The sequence below is a fragment of the Sciurus vulgaris genome, assembly GCF_902686455.1.
Source record: "Sciurus vulgaris genome assembly, chromosome: X".
Taxonomy (NCBI): domain Eukaryota; kingdom Metazoa; phylum Chordata; class Mammalia; order Rodentia; family Sciuridae; genus Sciurus; species Sciurus vulgaris.
This window is the reverse complement of record NC_136471.1, coordinates 4267454-4282413: the sequence shown is the minus strand read 5'-3', so window position 1 is coordinate 4282413 and position 14960 is coordinate 4267454. Positions and strand designations below refer to the sequence as shown.

The window sequence follows — 14960 nt, the reverse complement described above, 5'->3', positions numbered from 1 at the left end:
CCCACATAGTTATCTCATACTATACAAAGGTGCCAAAAGTATACAATGGAGAAAATATAGCCTCTTCAATAAATGGTGCTGGGTAAACTGAGAATTCATATGAAACTAAACCCCTATCTCTCACCCTCCACAAAACTCAACTCAAAATGGATCAAGGACCTTGGAATCAGACCAGAGACCCTGCATCTAATAGAAGAAAAAGTAGGTCCAAATCTTCAACTTGTTGGCTTAGGGTTAGACTTCCTCAACAGGGCTCCCAAAGCACAAGAAATAAAAGCAAGAATCAACAACTGGGATAGATTCAAACTAAAAAGCTTTCTCTCAGCAAAGGAAAGAATCAATGTGAAGAGAGAGCCTACAGAGTGGGAGAAAATCTTTTCCACATGCACTTCAGATAGAGCACTGATCTCCAAAATTTATAAAGAACTTACATAATTTTACACCAAAAATACAAATAGCCCAGTCAACAAATGGGCTAAAAAACTGGGCAGACACTTCACAGAAGAAGATATACAATCAATCAACAAATATATGAAAGTGTTCAACATGTCTAGTAATTAGAGAAACACAAATTAAAACCACCCTAAGATTTCATCTAACTCCAATTAGAATGACTATTATCAAGAACACAAGCAATAATAGGTGTTGATGTGGATGTGGGGAAAAAAGCACACTCATACATTGCTGGTGGAGTTGCAAACTGGTGCAGCCACTCTGGAAAGCAGTATGGAGATTCCTTAGCAAACTTGGAATGGAACCACCATTTGAGCCAGCCATTCCACTCCTTGGCCTATACCCAAAGGACTTAAAATCAGCATACTACAGAGATACAGCCACATCAATGTTTATATGAGCACAATTCACAATAGCTAGATTGTGGAAACAACCTACATGCCCTTCAATAGGTGAATAGATAAAGAAATGGTGGTATATATACCACAGTGGAATATTACTCAGCTATAAAGAATAATAAAATTATGGCATTTGCAGGTAAATGGATGGAGTTAGAGAATATCAAGCTAAGTGAAATAAGCCAATTCCAAGAAAACAAAGGTCGAATGTTTTCTCTGATAAGTGGATAATGATACATAACAGCAGGGGGTAAGAGAAAAACCAAGGAAAACTTTGGATTGTATAGAGGGAAATGAAGTGGTGAGGGGGTGGGGATAGGAAAGATAGTGGAATAAGACAGACATCATTACCCTATGTAAAAAAAAAATTTAAGACTGAAGAGATAATATGCAGAATGGAAGAGTATATTTTCAAACTGTATATCTGATAAGGGGTTAATATCTAAAATGTATAAGGAACTACCACTCTAAACTTACAGTGTCATCAATACCTCTCTGTACAAACACTTCTCATGGCAACACATTACAGAAGAAAAGACCCTCCAGATAGTTAGAATCTCTGGAATCCTGCCCATTTGTCCACTGGCTTGCAGCATGACCTTGGACAAGTCCCTCTCCAATTCTGATACCTGGAGTTCTACCTTAGTAAAACAGCTTTAATTTTAAAGTTAAAATTTGCTATAAAGTTAATACATGCTGAGTGTTAAAAATACCTTTACCAATGGTATAGAATTATAAGAAATAACAAAGCCAGCCTCAAGTCTATCCCCAGAGGAGGTTGCTCTGTATGTGTCCCTGTGCTCACATCTACTTATATATGACAGAAATTCATTCATTTTTCTGGGACTTGCTTTATTTGTGTCAGTTCCAGAAATCTACCTTACTATTCATATTCAGAGTATGAATGGTTGAGAATTTATCTATTTCACTAGTGGGATTTGAGGATGTTTAATTTGGGTCTGGTACACAACACAAGAAAGTTGCAAGCATCATTTCAAGTGTACCTCTGTGCACATGTATATGCATAAGTGTACCTGGAGGAGAAAACACTTTGAATCAGAACAGTTTATTCAAAGAATCTGTCAAACATCCCTCCCAAAAGACTGGAAACATATTACTGTCTACAAAAGGAAATTGTAGAGGCACAGCTTGGTACAACACAAGACACCTATCTAAACCAAGCCTCCTGCCTGCCACGACACCACCATCCATGCTCACTGCACACCAACTGACCAGATCACTATCTCAAAGGAAAACATTCTGATGCCATATAACTTGGTAAGGTCATCCTCTTAAAGGACAGAGGTGAATGGATTTTGCTTTATGACTTTGGATTAGTCAAAAGGGAGAATATTCTAGGTGATCTGAACATAATCGGGTGAGCTCATGAAAAGTGCACTTAGGCCTTCTCTGAGTGACACCACAGATAGCAGAAGCTCTCACTCTCTTGCTGACCTTGAAGAAATATGCAGCCATGAGTTTCACAGCTTCATGGAAATGAATTCTATTAACAATTGTGAATCTTTGAACACGTTACCTTACACAAAGACAGGGGCTTTGCAGATGTGATTAATCTAAGGGCCTTGACACAGGGAGCTTATCTGGGCCAGGCCAATGTAATCATAAGGGCCCTTGCAAGGAGAGAGACAGGAAGGAGAGGCAAGGAGATGTAATAACAGAAGCAGGGATGGGGATCAGAAAGCTTCAACTATGCTACTCTACTGGACTGGAAGATGGAGGAAGTAGCCAGAAGCCAAGGAATACAGGTGGTTCTACACACAGGAAAAGGGAAGGAAACAGATTCTCTCCTAGGGCCTCCAACGGAATACAGCCTTGCTAGCATAACCCAGCATGACCCATTTTGAATTCATGACCTCAATGATTATAGGATAAATTTGTATTGTTTACATAGTCGAGTTTATGGTCATTGATTTATACCAGGAGTAGGAAGCTAATGTGACCTCAGACTTCAGATGACACCCTAGCCCCAGCTGACACCTGGATTGCACCTTTGTAAGGGGACACTGAGCAGAGGATCTAGCTAAACAGGACCCAAATTCCTGATCCTAGGGAAATGAAAATGGAGTGGATGGAAAATCATTTTAATTCACTAAATTTATGGTAATTGGAGCAGGAAAAAATATTTTATTAGAACTCAACCTCGAGTACACATTTCTTTTACCATTCTGTATAATGAAATGAGAAGGTGCTTAAAGCATTTCTGTTGCATACCCAAGTATAAAAGGTGACTCAAGAAAAGTCACTGGTGTAAGTATTTCAGTTTTATTTTGTTTTAGTGTTGGGGATGGAGCCTGGGGCCTTGCATTTGCTAGGAAAGTGTGTTCTACCATTGGGCCCAGCCCCAGCACCTAATTGTAGTTTTGAGTGGATGTGATCACAATTTCTTCCCTTCATGGAAAACTAAGTTTACCTGAAAGAGTGAGTCACAACTAATCCACAGTTATTCAGATGTGAATATTTGTTAAAATTCTGGAAAAATGAAATAAGTCTGCCACTTCAAGGGAATCAACTAACAGTATTTGAGATAAGTTCAACCTTCAAAAGAATCAGAACTTCCGTTGGATGTGGTGATGCATGCCTGTATTCCCAACTACTGAGGAAGCTGAGGTGGGAAAATTCCAAGTTCAAGACTAGCCTGGGCTCCTCAGAGAGATCCCCCATCTCAAAAAAAGTGAAATTAAATAAAAAATTAAATGTTATGAAACATGAATCCAGCATCATGAACTTGACAGTTTCTCAAGATATAAAATCTGTCCCCTTGAGATTGGTGATAGTAACAAGGGTGACTCAGTACTGCACAAGGAAACGTGTTATCACTTAGAGGCCCAATGCAACTCAGTACACTAATATTTTCCAAACAGACTTTACAAAAACAAAATCATGAATGGACAAATGATCTATTCAGGAGGTAAAAGAGTCCAGTGACATTCACTTAACCTTAAGAACGACTTTCAGGTCTGGGGAACTGCATGTGAACATTAATCTACTGTCATGTATAACGAATTAGAACAAATTTTAAAAGGAGAAAACAGGAATAGTTACATTCATATCAGATGAAGGGATGTCAGTCAGACACAGTGGCACACGCCTGTAATCCCAGTCGCTTGGGGGGCTGAGGCAGGAGGATGGCGAGTTCAAGGCCAGCCTCAGCAATGGCAAGGCGCTAAGCAACTCAGTGAGACCCTGTCTCTAAATGAAATACAAAATAGGGCTGGGGATGTGGCTCAGTGGTTAAGTGTCCCTGGGTTCAATCCCCAGTGCCAAAAATAGCAGGGGGATGTCACAGCCAATAAATTACAGAAAAAGAAAGTTATAATACACTGATAAGAGGATGAACTCACTCGGAAGACGTAATGATTTTGAAATTACAGGCACTGAAACACTCCAAAACATGAATCAAAAACTGATAAAGGTAAAAGAAGAAATAAACAATGACAAATAATGATGGAAAAAATTACGGGAATTCACAAACATCACTACTGACCTAACAGAAATAAAATGGGTATACTATTAACAAAAGTATGCCAACAAATTGGTACCCTAGATGAAATGGAAAAAATCTTGAAAGATACAAACTTCTAAAGTGACTCAGGAAAAAATAGAAAATCTGAATAGACCTATAACAAGTAAACATAACTAGGGACTGGGGTTGTGACTCAGTGGTAAAGAGCTTGCCTAGCATGCATGAGACCCTGGATTCAATCCTCAGCATTGTAAAACAAATCAAGTAAATAAAACTAATAATCAAAAAACTTTAATGAAGAAAAGTCCAGGACCATATGGATTCACTGGTATATTATACAAAGCATTTAAAGGATAAATAGCAATCTTTCAAAAAGTCTTCCAGAAAACAGAAGATAATACTTTCAAATTCATTCAATGAGACCAGAATGATTTTGATGCCAAAACTAGACATCTTAAGAAAAACTGCAGACCTCTGTCCATTATGAATATAGATGCGAAAATTCTCAAAAAATACCAGCACACCAAATCCAAAAAGAGTTATATTCCATTCGATTTTTTTGAATGTTCAAAAGCAATTCAGTGGAGGAATAGTCTTTTAACTAACAGTTGCGGCAATTAAAGATTCATACACAAGAAAGAGAACTTTGAGGGAAAAAATAGGAAACCAATGGGACCTGGGAGCAGACAAAAAGTTCTTACTTCTTACACATGGCATCAAATGCATGATCCATAAAAGGAAAAGCTGATAAGCTGGACATCGTCAAAATTTAAAACGTAAGATCTGAAAAAATACTTTGTTAAGAGATCAAAAAGGTAAGCTACAGAATAGGAGAAAATATTTGGGAAACATCTATCTGAGGATTAGAATCTAGAATATTTAAAGACCTCTCAAATCTCAAGAATAAGAAATACCAAAAATACTAATTTATGTAAATATGTATGGTTTTTAATGGTATTTACTATGGATTGATTAATAGTTTTTTTAATTTAATTTCTCAGATGATATATGTTGATAAAAAATGACCCATGTTAACAAAAGTTCTTAAGGTCAATAGTTTAAGAAGTAGTAAGGCTAAAATGTTGGGGTATGACTTTATGTTAGGGTTCTCTTGTGATTTGAAGTGTCCTAGCTTCACAAGAGCATCACAGGGTAGAATCCTGCATGGAGTTCTGAAACAGGCCTGTGGTTTCAACCACTTAGGACTTAGCTCTTCCTCCTGCACCTGGTTTCCTGCGGCCATCATCTCCATCACCCAAAGCCTCAGACAAATCAAAATCACCTTCAGTGGGCCCCAAACATAAAGGAAATAACCAACTGATTAACAATGGACTGCAAGACGCCAAAAACAGCAAAACAATACCCATGGGTTCAACCGATTAGAACTAACAATGACTTAAAAAAATAAACTTCAATTTAAATCTCTGTGAATAGACATTGATAATGAAAATACCCACAGGATGGAGCAAGTTACTGCTTTCTGATTCTGCAGTATATTACTATTTTGCAATTAATTTAGATTCTTATGGATGCTTTGCTTTGGCCAGCAGTTGGATCATTTTAATAGTATATTCACTGATTATAGGTATTAACAAGATTCAAAACCAGATGTGCAGAGTCCATAAATTGGACAATCAAAAGGGAGGCCACAGCTGGGCACAGTGGTGCATGCATGCAATCCCAGTGGCTTAGGAGGCTCAAAGCGAGCCTCAGCAACTTAATGAGGCCCTAAGCAACTTAGTGAGACCCTGTCTTTAAATAAAATATAAAAACAGTTGGAAATGTGGCTCAGTTGTTAAGCACCCAGGGTTCAATCCCTGATACCAAAAAAAAAAAAAAAAAAAGATCACATGGTCACAAAATACCCCTTTGAATGTAGAAATGTGAAGACATTGATGATACATGATGCAGTGACTCTCTTGGGTCATCACTGTCTCTTTGAAAGGAAAGTAGCTCTCCACTGAATGGAAGGTATCAGCATGCCCCCCAAAGTACTGTAAACAAGTCACCAAACAGAAGCAGTGACTGAGCCTACAATTCCTAAAGTCAAGCTTTTCTTTAAATCAGTGAAGATGTCCAAATGGCAAAAGGGTCCAACTAAATAAAGGCTCAAGCAATTACTGTAAAAAAGTCATAAAGAAGCACTGAGTTCCAAAATCCTTTCCTAAAAGGTAAGCCCATAAAATAAATTTCATTCCAAAATGTTCTCACTGCCTGAAAAAAAAAGTCTGATGGGCTTCATAAAGCCTAACCAATTACAAATACATTTTATCTGATTTTAGATTATGAAATGGTTGAATAAGGGAAGAAACACAAATACATTTTTCTCTTTAAAATTTCCATAACAGAACTTTTTATAAAACACAGAAAGCACAGTGATCAGCTAGGTATGCACTTTATTAAGTGAAACCCAGTGTTTAGACAGAAGACTTGGTTGGCTTTGCACACATGGGGAAAAAGTACACAGAGCTTATTTAGTCAGTGCCCCAGCTTATTTAGACAAGGCCCCTCCTTACTGCTCTCTTCAGGGCAGCCAGGTACCTGCAGGATATGCTGGAGCTCTGGTTGTTCCTGGCCTCCTGGTTGTGGTAGTGGTCAGGTGGTCCCATCTCTCTAGAAGGGGGAGGGAGGACATCAAGGGGAACATGTTTAGTAACCAAACACAGCAACTACTCCATGGCTTGGAGAAGCCACATCGTGAGTAAGTTTCCTTGTGTTAATCCCTGAAACCAACAAACCTTTGTTCCACACTGTCATCCTGGCACATTAACTGTAGACAATACTGCTCAGGGACAAACTGGGGTTATGTTCCTAATGGAATATGGAGGTGTTTCATACACCAAAAGTAGTCAAAACACATGAATACAATATTTAATTAATGGTTATAATGGTTACCATTATAAATATTAGGACTTTGGGCTCAAGCATATTCGTTTAAAATTATTTATATCATCCACAAGAATTACACGATGTGCATGAGTTTTCTAATAATTTCTTTTCACAGAAATCTAGACTATGATGCATGTTTCCGTACTGTCAGAAGAAGTAGAGTAAAAGAAGACTTAAGTATTGGGAAAGGCAGACACAAAACAAGTTCAGCTTTGTATACAGCAAGTACTCAATGGGTATTGATTACTTAGAAGACAAAGAGCAAAAACAGAAATAAGTTAAGAGCAAAAAGGATGGAAAATGGTGTACTGTACAAACAACAGTAAGAGAGCTGGTGTTGCTGTACTAATATCAGAGAAAACAGATGTTGAAACAAAAATTGTTTCCAGAGTCAGATTGACATTTTGTAGTGAATACAGGATGAATTCAACAGGGAGATAAAATGATTTTAAACATATATGCACCTAAAACCATCCAAAATGCATGGAGCAAAATATGACAATACTGAAAGGAAGAATAGATAATTTAACATAAGCAGAGAATTCAATACCCTCTTTTCAATTATAGAAGAAATAATGAGGCAGAAAAAGGAAATCCTAATTAGGAAAAGATATATTCCATGCTTGTACAAATATATCAAAATAGATTCTACTGTCATATATAACTAAAAATAACCAATTTTTAAAAAAGACTTTAACAACTCTATAAACTAAGTAGACCTAACAGTTATCACGGAATAAACCAACCTGGAACAGAATACACATTCTCCTCAAGTGTACATGAAATGTTTTCCAAGACCAACCATATGTGAATGACAAAAACAAGTCTCACTAAATGTCTCTGTGGTGCTGGGGATCAAACCCAGGGCCTTGCACATGCTAGGCAAGTGTTCTGTCAGTGATCTACATCCCCAGCCCTAAGTCTCAATTGAAATCATATGAATTATGGATTGAAATAACATGAATTATGTTCCTCAAACATAATGGAATAAAATTATTAATCAATAACAGAAGTGCATTTGCAGAAATTCACAATTATATGGAAATTAAAGAGCACAGTTGTAAATAACCAACAATAGGTCAAGGAAAAATTCAAAAGGGAGATTATAAAATTATAAAAATACTTTAAGAACAAAAATGAAAACATGCTGGGGATATAGCTCAGTTGGTAGTGTTTGCCTTGCAAGCACAAGACCCTGGGTTCAATCCCCTGTACTGCAAAAAAAAAACAAAAAACCAAAACTTATGTGTTTTAGTGAAAGCAGTGCTCAAAAATAAATTTATAAATTTGTTCTCAAACGTCTGAAAACTATGAGAAGGGAATATTCCTTAGGTTATTCTATGAAGCCAGTAGTACCCCAATATCAAAGTCAGACAAATACACCACAATAAAACTAGAGACCTTTGGAGATAGAGGCAAAAATTCTCAGCCAAGTACTAGTAAACCAAATCCAGTAGCATATTAGGATTATACATGATGACCAAGAGGAAACAGGAGCACAAGGGTGGTGCAACATAATAAGATCAGTCAAGGTAATTATTGCATACTAATGGAATTGAAACAAGACATGATCATCTCACTAGATACAGTGAAGGCATCTGATAAAAGTCAACACTGTTGCATGAGAAAATTTGCAATAAACTCCAAATAGAAGGAAATGCTCTCAACTTGACAAAGGACACCTACAAAGAATGTGTAATTGAATGTATAAATTAAATATGAAATACTGAACACTTTCTTCCTAGAATCAGTCACAAGACAAGGATATCCATTCTCATTGCTTGTATTCAACATTATAGTGAAACTTTTAGCCAGGGCCATTAGTTAAGATTTAAAAAAAGACCATCATCCATATTGAAAAGAATGAACTCCAACAGTTTCTAAAAACAAATGACAATCTTACATATAGAAAACCCTAGAGGGCTGGGGTTATGGCTCAATGGTAGTGCACTTGCCTAACACATGTGAGACACTGGGTACAATCTTCAGCACCACATATACAAATATATATTATATATATAAATAAACAAAATAAAACTATTGTGTCCATCTACAACTAAAAAATTTTTTAATTTAACAAAAAAAAAACCCTAAAGAATCTACATTGAAATATTTAAAAATGATTAAGCTAATAAATGAGCTCAGCAAAGCTGGAAAATACAAAATCAATTCATACAATATGCATTAATAATAAAAAACAAGTTAATGTATCTATATTTTAACTTTTTAAAAATCTCACTTCTAATTTTATTTACCTTTTACATGTGAACCTATTCTAATCAAAGTAAATCTTTAATTTTGCTGCTTTAAAAAGTCCCATTTTATGAAAGAAAAGGCAAAAAAATTAAAATCAATTGTATTTCTATGTACTAGCAGTAATCAATCCAGAAAGGAAAATAAGAACTTAATTCCATTTATAATAGCAATTAAAAGAACAAAACTCATAGAAATAAATTTAAACAAGGAAGCATGAAGACATACACACTCAAAGTTATAAAACATCAATAATTAAAACTTAAAGATGACATAAAAATGAATAAAATCCAAGGAGATCCAATACTGTTAAACTGGCAATATTTCCCAAATTAACCTGCAGACCCTTATCTTATATTATATATAAATATTAAGTCAAAATGGATCAAAGATCTAGAAGTAAGAGCTAAAAACATGAAACTCTTAGAAGAAAACACAGGAATAAATCTTCATGACCTCAATTTGGCAATGGATACTTTAACACCCAAAGCATGAGCAACAAATGAGAAAATGAGAGGTTAGAAAACAGGTACCGAAATACGTTAGCATAAGAATTGGTTTGGGCGTCCTATACCATAGTAGGGTAACTACAGTCTATGACAAATAATTAAAGAGACCAAAGTTTCTAATGTACGTAAAGATAAATGTTTTAGATGCAAATGCTATTATCCTGATTTGTATAATTTGTATAACATATACCGAGTTATTGTACTATACCCCATAAACATGTACACATAGCATGTGAATTCAAATTTTTTTAAAAAGAAAAAACAGATAAATTATACTTCATCAAAATATAAAACTTTTTGTTCATTTAAAAGAAATTATCAAGAAAGGAAAAAGAATCTACAAAATGGTAGCAATCCCTACTTGATCCATACATGAAGATTCAATCTTCAGGGAAGTGCAAATGAAAACCACAAGGCTCCTCCTTACACCCACTAAGATGGTTTTAAAACCTGGGAAAATTATATTATATGCAGCTGTGTGTGGTGGCACATGCCTGTAATCCCAGTGGCTCAGGAGGCTGAGGAAGGAGGATCACAAGTTCAAAGCCAGTCTCAGCAATTTATCAAGGCCCTATGTGACTAGTGAGACCCTTTCTCTAAATAAAATACAAAAAGGGCTGGGGATGTGGCTCAGTAGTTAAGTACCCCTTGGTTCAATCCCTGGTACAAAAAAGAATTATATGTATTTGTGAATATGTCAAAATAAACTATAATGCACTAATAAAAACAATATTTAGTAAACCAAAAAATAGTAAGTTGGCCAGGATGTGGAAAAACTGGAACATTCCTCATGGGAATGTACCATGGCACAGCCAATGTGGAAAACCATTTGGCAGTTGGTAAAAAAGTTAAGCACAGAAGAACCAGCAGTTCCACTCCTAAATATATACCCCAAAGGGTTATGAAGAGGGGTTCAAACAAACAAATGGACATAGCATGTTGACAGCAATATCATTCCTAATAGCAAAGAGGTGGAAACAGCCAAAGATCCATTAATTGATGAATAACAAATATGGTATATCCACACAATCCACTATTACTCAGACACAGAAAGAAACAAAATAGAGTTATCCCTTGGTATCTGTGGGTGACTAGTAATCTATGTACCTCTTCCTATGTATGTGAAATAATCTATAGATTATTTATAAAACCTAAGATAATGTGAATGTTAAATAAATAGTTGTTTCACCTTATTATTTAAGGATAAAGGCAAGAAAAATAGTCTATACCCGTTCAGTAAAGACACAATTTTTCCCTGAGTATTTTTTATCGTAATTTCCACTGAAATCATGGATGTGCCTCCAAAACATTATGCTACATGAAAGAATTCAGAAACCAAAGGTCACACAGATGTGTAGGTTTGATTTAATGAGGGGACTACATCCTGAGAAATGTGTCACTGAGCAATCTTTTCATTATGAGAACATCACAGAGTGTACTTACACAAGCGTAAACGGGACAGCCTCCTAGTACTCTGAGGCTATAAACTTAAATGTAGGACTATGCTCTAAAATAACTATAAAAAGTATAGTAAACAAACAAACAACAGAATTATTTATTGTCAAATATCATGTGCTGTACATAATTGTATGTGCAATGTGTTATGCTATGACATTAAGATATTAATAGGCAATAGAAATTTTTCAACTCCTGGAAAATCTTATGCGACTATTGTCATTGTATGTGTGGTGTGTTCTTGACCAAAACATCTTTATATGATACATGATTGTATATGAAATATTCAAAATAGACTGAATTCATAAACACAGAAAGTAGACTGGTGGTTACTTTACATTGGGACAAGGGAGGTATGAGGAGAAACTAGATAACAGATTTCACCACATAATCCTTGCCACCACATTATCATATATTCACGAGTATTACACGCCTCCCAATCTTTTACCAAACACAGTTTGGTAATAAATGTCTTTTAAGTAATACTGGCACAATTTTTAAAAAGCTTCACATAATGGTCACACTCCACTTTTTTTTTTGCAAAAAAAGTGGCATAACATCTGTGCTAAATATGCAGTGAAATGCATTAAGAGATTTTACTCTGGAGTAAGAAACATTTTGGAACCGGATAGAGGTAGTGATTACACAACATCTTGACTATTCTAGAATGCCACACTGAATCCTTACCTTCAAAATGCATATCAAAGAGAAGTGCAGTGGGGCTCACCTGTAATCCCTGATACTTAAGAACCTGAAGCAGGAGGATCTCAAGTTCAAAACCAGCTTGGCAACTTAGGGAGACCCTGTCTCAAAATTAAAAATTAAAAAATTATAAAGCTGGGATTGTAGCTCAATGGTAGAGAGGTTGCCTAGCATGTGCAGGGTACTGAGTTCAATCTTCACTACCACAAGAAATAAATAAGTTATTGAATTAAATGAAATATTTAATTTTATTAAAAGAATACAAAGTAGCAGATACATATGATAAAACAAGTCTAGAGATCTAATGTACAACATTAGGACAAAAGTTAATAAAATTCTACTATATTAGGGATTTTTGCTAAATGAAATTTTAGCTGTTCTTGCCACAAAAAAAGTGATATAATGGATGTGTTAACTTGGCTCACTACAGTAACTATTTTAGTATCCACACATCATTATGTTGTATACCTCACATATACACAAAAATTATTTTAAAATTAAATAAAATGGGCCATTTGCCTGCCTCTCGCCTGTCCATCGCCTGCCTTACACCTATCCATCACCCAATGCACAAGATTCACCTCGCAATCATCCAACAACAGTCAGCAAACTGATCACCAACCGCCAGTGGAGCACCAGCTGCCTGCTGTTGCCTGGAAGTTCACTGTTACAGTTACCTGCAGGTTTGATTACATGTGGCTGCAGCCATTTTGAGACAACAGCCAGGCCCCATAGGACCCCTGGCCGGACTGACTGAGCCCGTCTCCAGGATCCCTCAGCCCGACCCATCACTCCCTGCCTCTGGGGCCCTCACATCGACTGACTACTCCCTGCTGCCAGGACCCCCAGACCAACTGACTGCGCCCTATCACGAGGACCCCAGACTGACTGATTGCAACCAGCCTCCAGGATCCCACAACCACACCAAACACACCCGACCTCCAGGACCCCTGCCTGAGCACGGCCACACCCTGAGCTGCAGCTCCCCATTTGCCAACACATTTTGAAGCCAGAGCGGCCATCTTGGATAATCCTGGAAGCCATAGCTCCGATCTTTGGATGGGGCAAATCCCATCCTGAGAGGCCTGCTGGAGGCTTGGAGCTCATTGTCAGGTACTTCTCATGCATCAGGCTACTGAACACTGGGAGGTTTCATTACTATATGACTGTTATACTGTAGATTGTCTTTTTTCTCCTTTTTAAAATATTTAAGTTTTTATTTCTTTACTTTTCTTGCTCTCTTTTCCGTTTGTTTAACTGTTCCCTCAGAGTCTTTTTCTCCCTTTTTTTGCATGCTAACATCCAATTTCTTTTGATTACACTCTCACCCTTTCTATTATCTAGAACTTCTGTATATTCTTTTCTTATCCCATTAACAGCCACATTCTACATCCCTCTGCATCCTCTTTGTCCTCCATTAGAAACTGCAGACCTTATTGCAAACCTGTTTGTTTTACTGAAGATAATATTTGAACTCATTCTGTTTATTATGACAATTTTGTTATGGTCCTCATAGGGGCTATTTGGTCTAGGATTGCATAGTGTCTGATTTGGGCACTGTTAATATTGATCTCCCCTTAAAGAAAGGGTTTTGGAGACCTATAGGGCCACTATAAGCCTATAGGGGGAAATCTGCAATACCCCAGATCTGTATTGCTAGAGGGGAAGATACATGAACAACATGAAAAAACAAGGGAAGAAAATGATCCAAACAAATCTAGATTCTATAGTAATAGAATCCAATGACAGTATGTTAGAAGAAATGTCAGAAAAGGACTTCAGATTATACATGATTAAGATGATTTGCGAAGCAAAGGATGAGATAAGAGAGCAAATGCAGGCAATGAATGATAATGCCAATAAGCTGAAAGAGTACCTGCAGGAAGTAAAAGATCATTTCAACAAAGAGATAGAGATTCTCAAAAAAAAACAAATGGAAATCCTTGAAATGAAGGAAACAATAAACCAAATAAAAAACTCAATGGAAAGCATCACCAACAGATTAGACCACTTGGAAGATAGAACCTCAGACAATGAAGACAAAATATTTAATCTTGAAAATGAAGTCGCCCAAACAGAGAAGATGGTAAGAAATCATGAACAGAATCTCCAAGAACTATGGGACATCATGAAAAGACCAAATTTAAGAATTATTGGGATTGAGGAAGGCACAGAGATACAAACCAAAGGAATGAACAACCTATTCAATGAAAAAATATCAGTAAGTTTCCCAAACCTGAAGAATGAAATGGAAAATCAAATATAAGAGGCTTAATGAATGCCAAATGCACAGAATCACAACAGATCCACACCAAGGCATATTATAATGAAAATGCCTAACATTCAAAATAAAGATAGGATTTTGAAGGCCGCGAGAGAAAAGCATCAGATTACATATAGGAGGAGACTAATATGGATAGCAGCAGACTTCTCAACCCAGACACTAAAAGCTAGAAGGGCCTGGACCAACATATTTCAAGCTCTGAAAGAACATGGTTGCCAACCAAGAATCCTACACCCAGCAAAACTAACCTTCAGATTTGAAGATGAAATAAAATCCTTCCATGATAAACAAAAGTTAAAAGAATTTACAAATAGAAAGCCTGCACTACAGAATGTTCTCAACAAAATATTCCATGAGGAGGAAATGAAAAACAACAATGTAGGTCAGCAAAGGGAGGAACTACCTTAGAGAAAAACCACTCAAAGGAGAAACCAAGCCAACTTAAAAACCAAAAATAAGCCAAATGACTAGGAATACAAATCATTTCTCAATAAGAACCCTGAACGTTAATGGCCTAAACTCATCAATCAAAA

At 36.5% G+C, this 14960-nt stretch overlaps 1 protein-coding gene across 6 annotated transcripts in view; it reads right to left on the bottom strand.

The window, feature by feature from the left end:
- Positions 1–14960, bottom strand: part of CD99L2 (CD99 molecule like 2) — a 100265-nt gene that overhangs the window by 34499 nt on the left and 50806 nt on the right. For 2 of the 6 annotated variants that reach the window (XM_079124318.1, XM_079124319.1), the window contains exons 3-4: positions 6877–6948; positions 5542–5617 (exon numbers count right to left, since the gene is read on the bottom strand). The exons of 2 other annotated variants lie outside the window; for them this stretch is intronic. In XM_079124318.1, coding sequence (XP_078980444.1) covers positions 5542–5617; positions 6877–6948 — 148 coding nt within the window. The remainder of the gene's footprint in view (positions 1–5541; positions 5618–6876; positions 6949–14960) is intronic. 2 more of the 6 variants (XM_079124320.1, XM_079124323.1) reach the window with 1 other exon arrangement.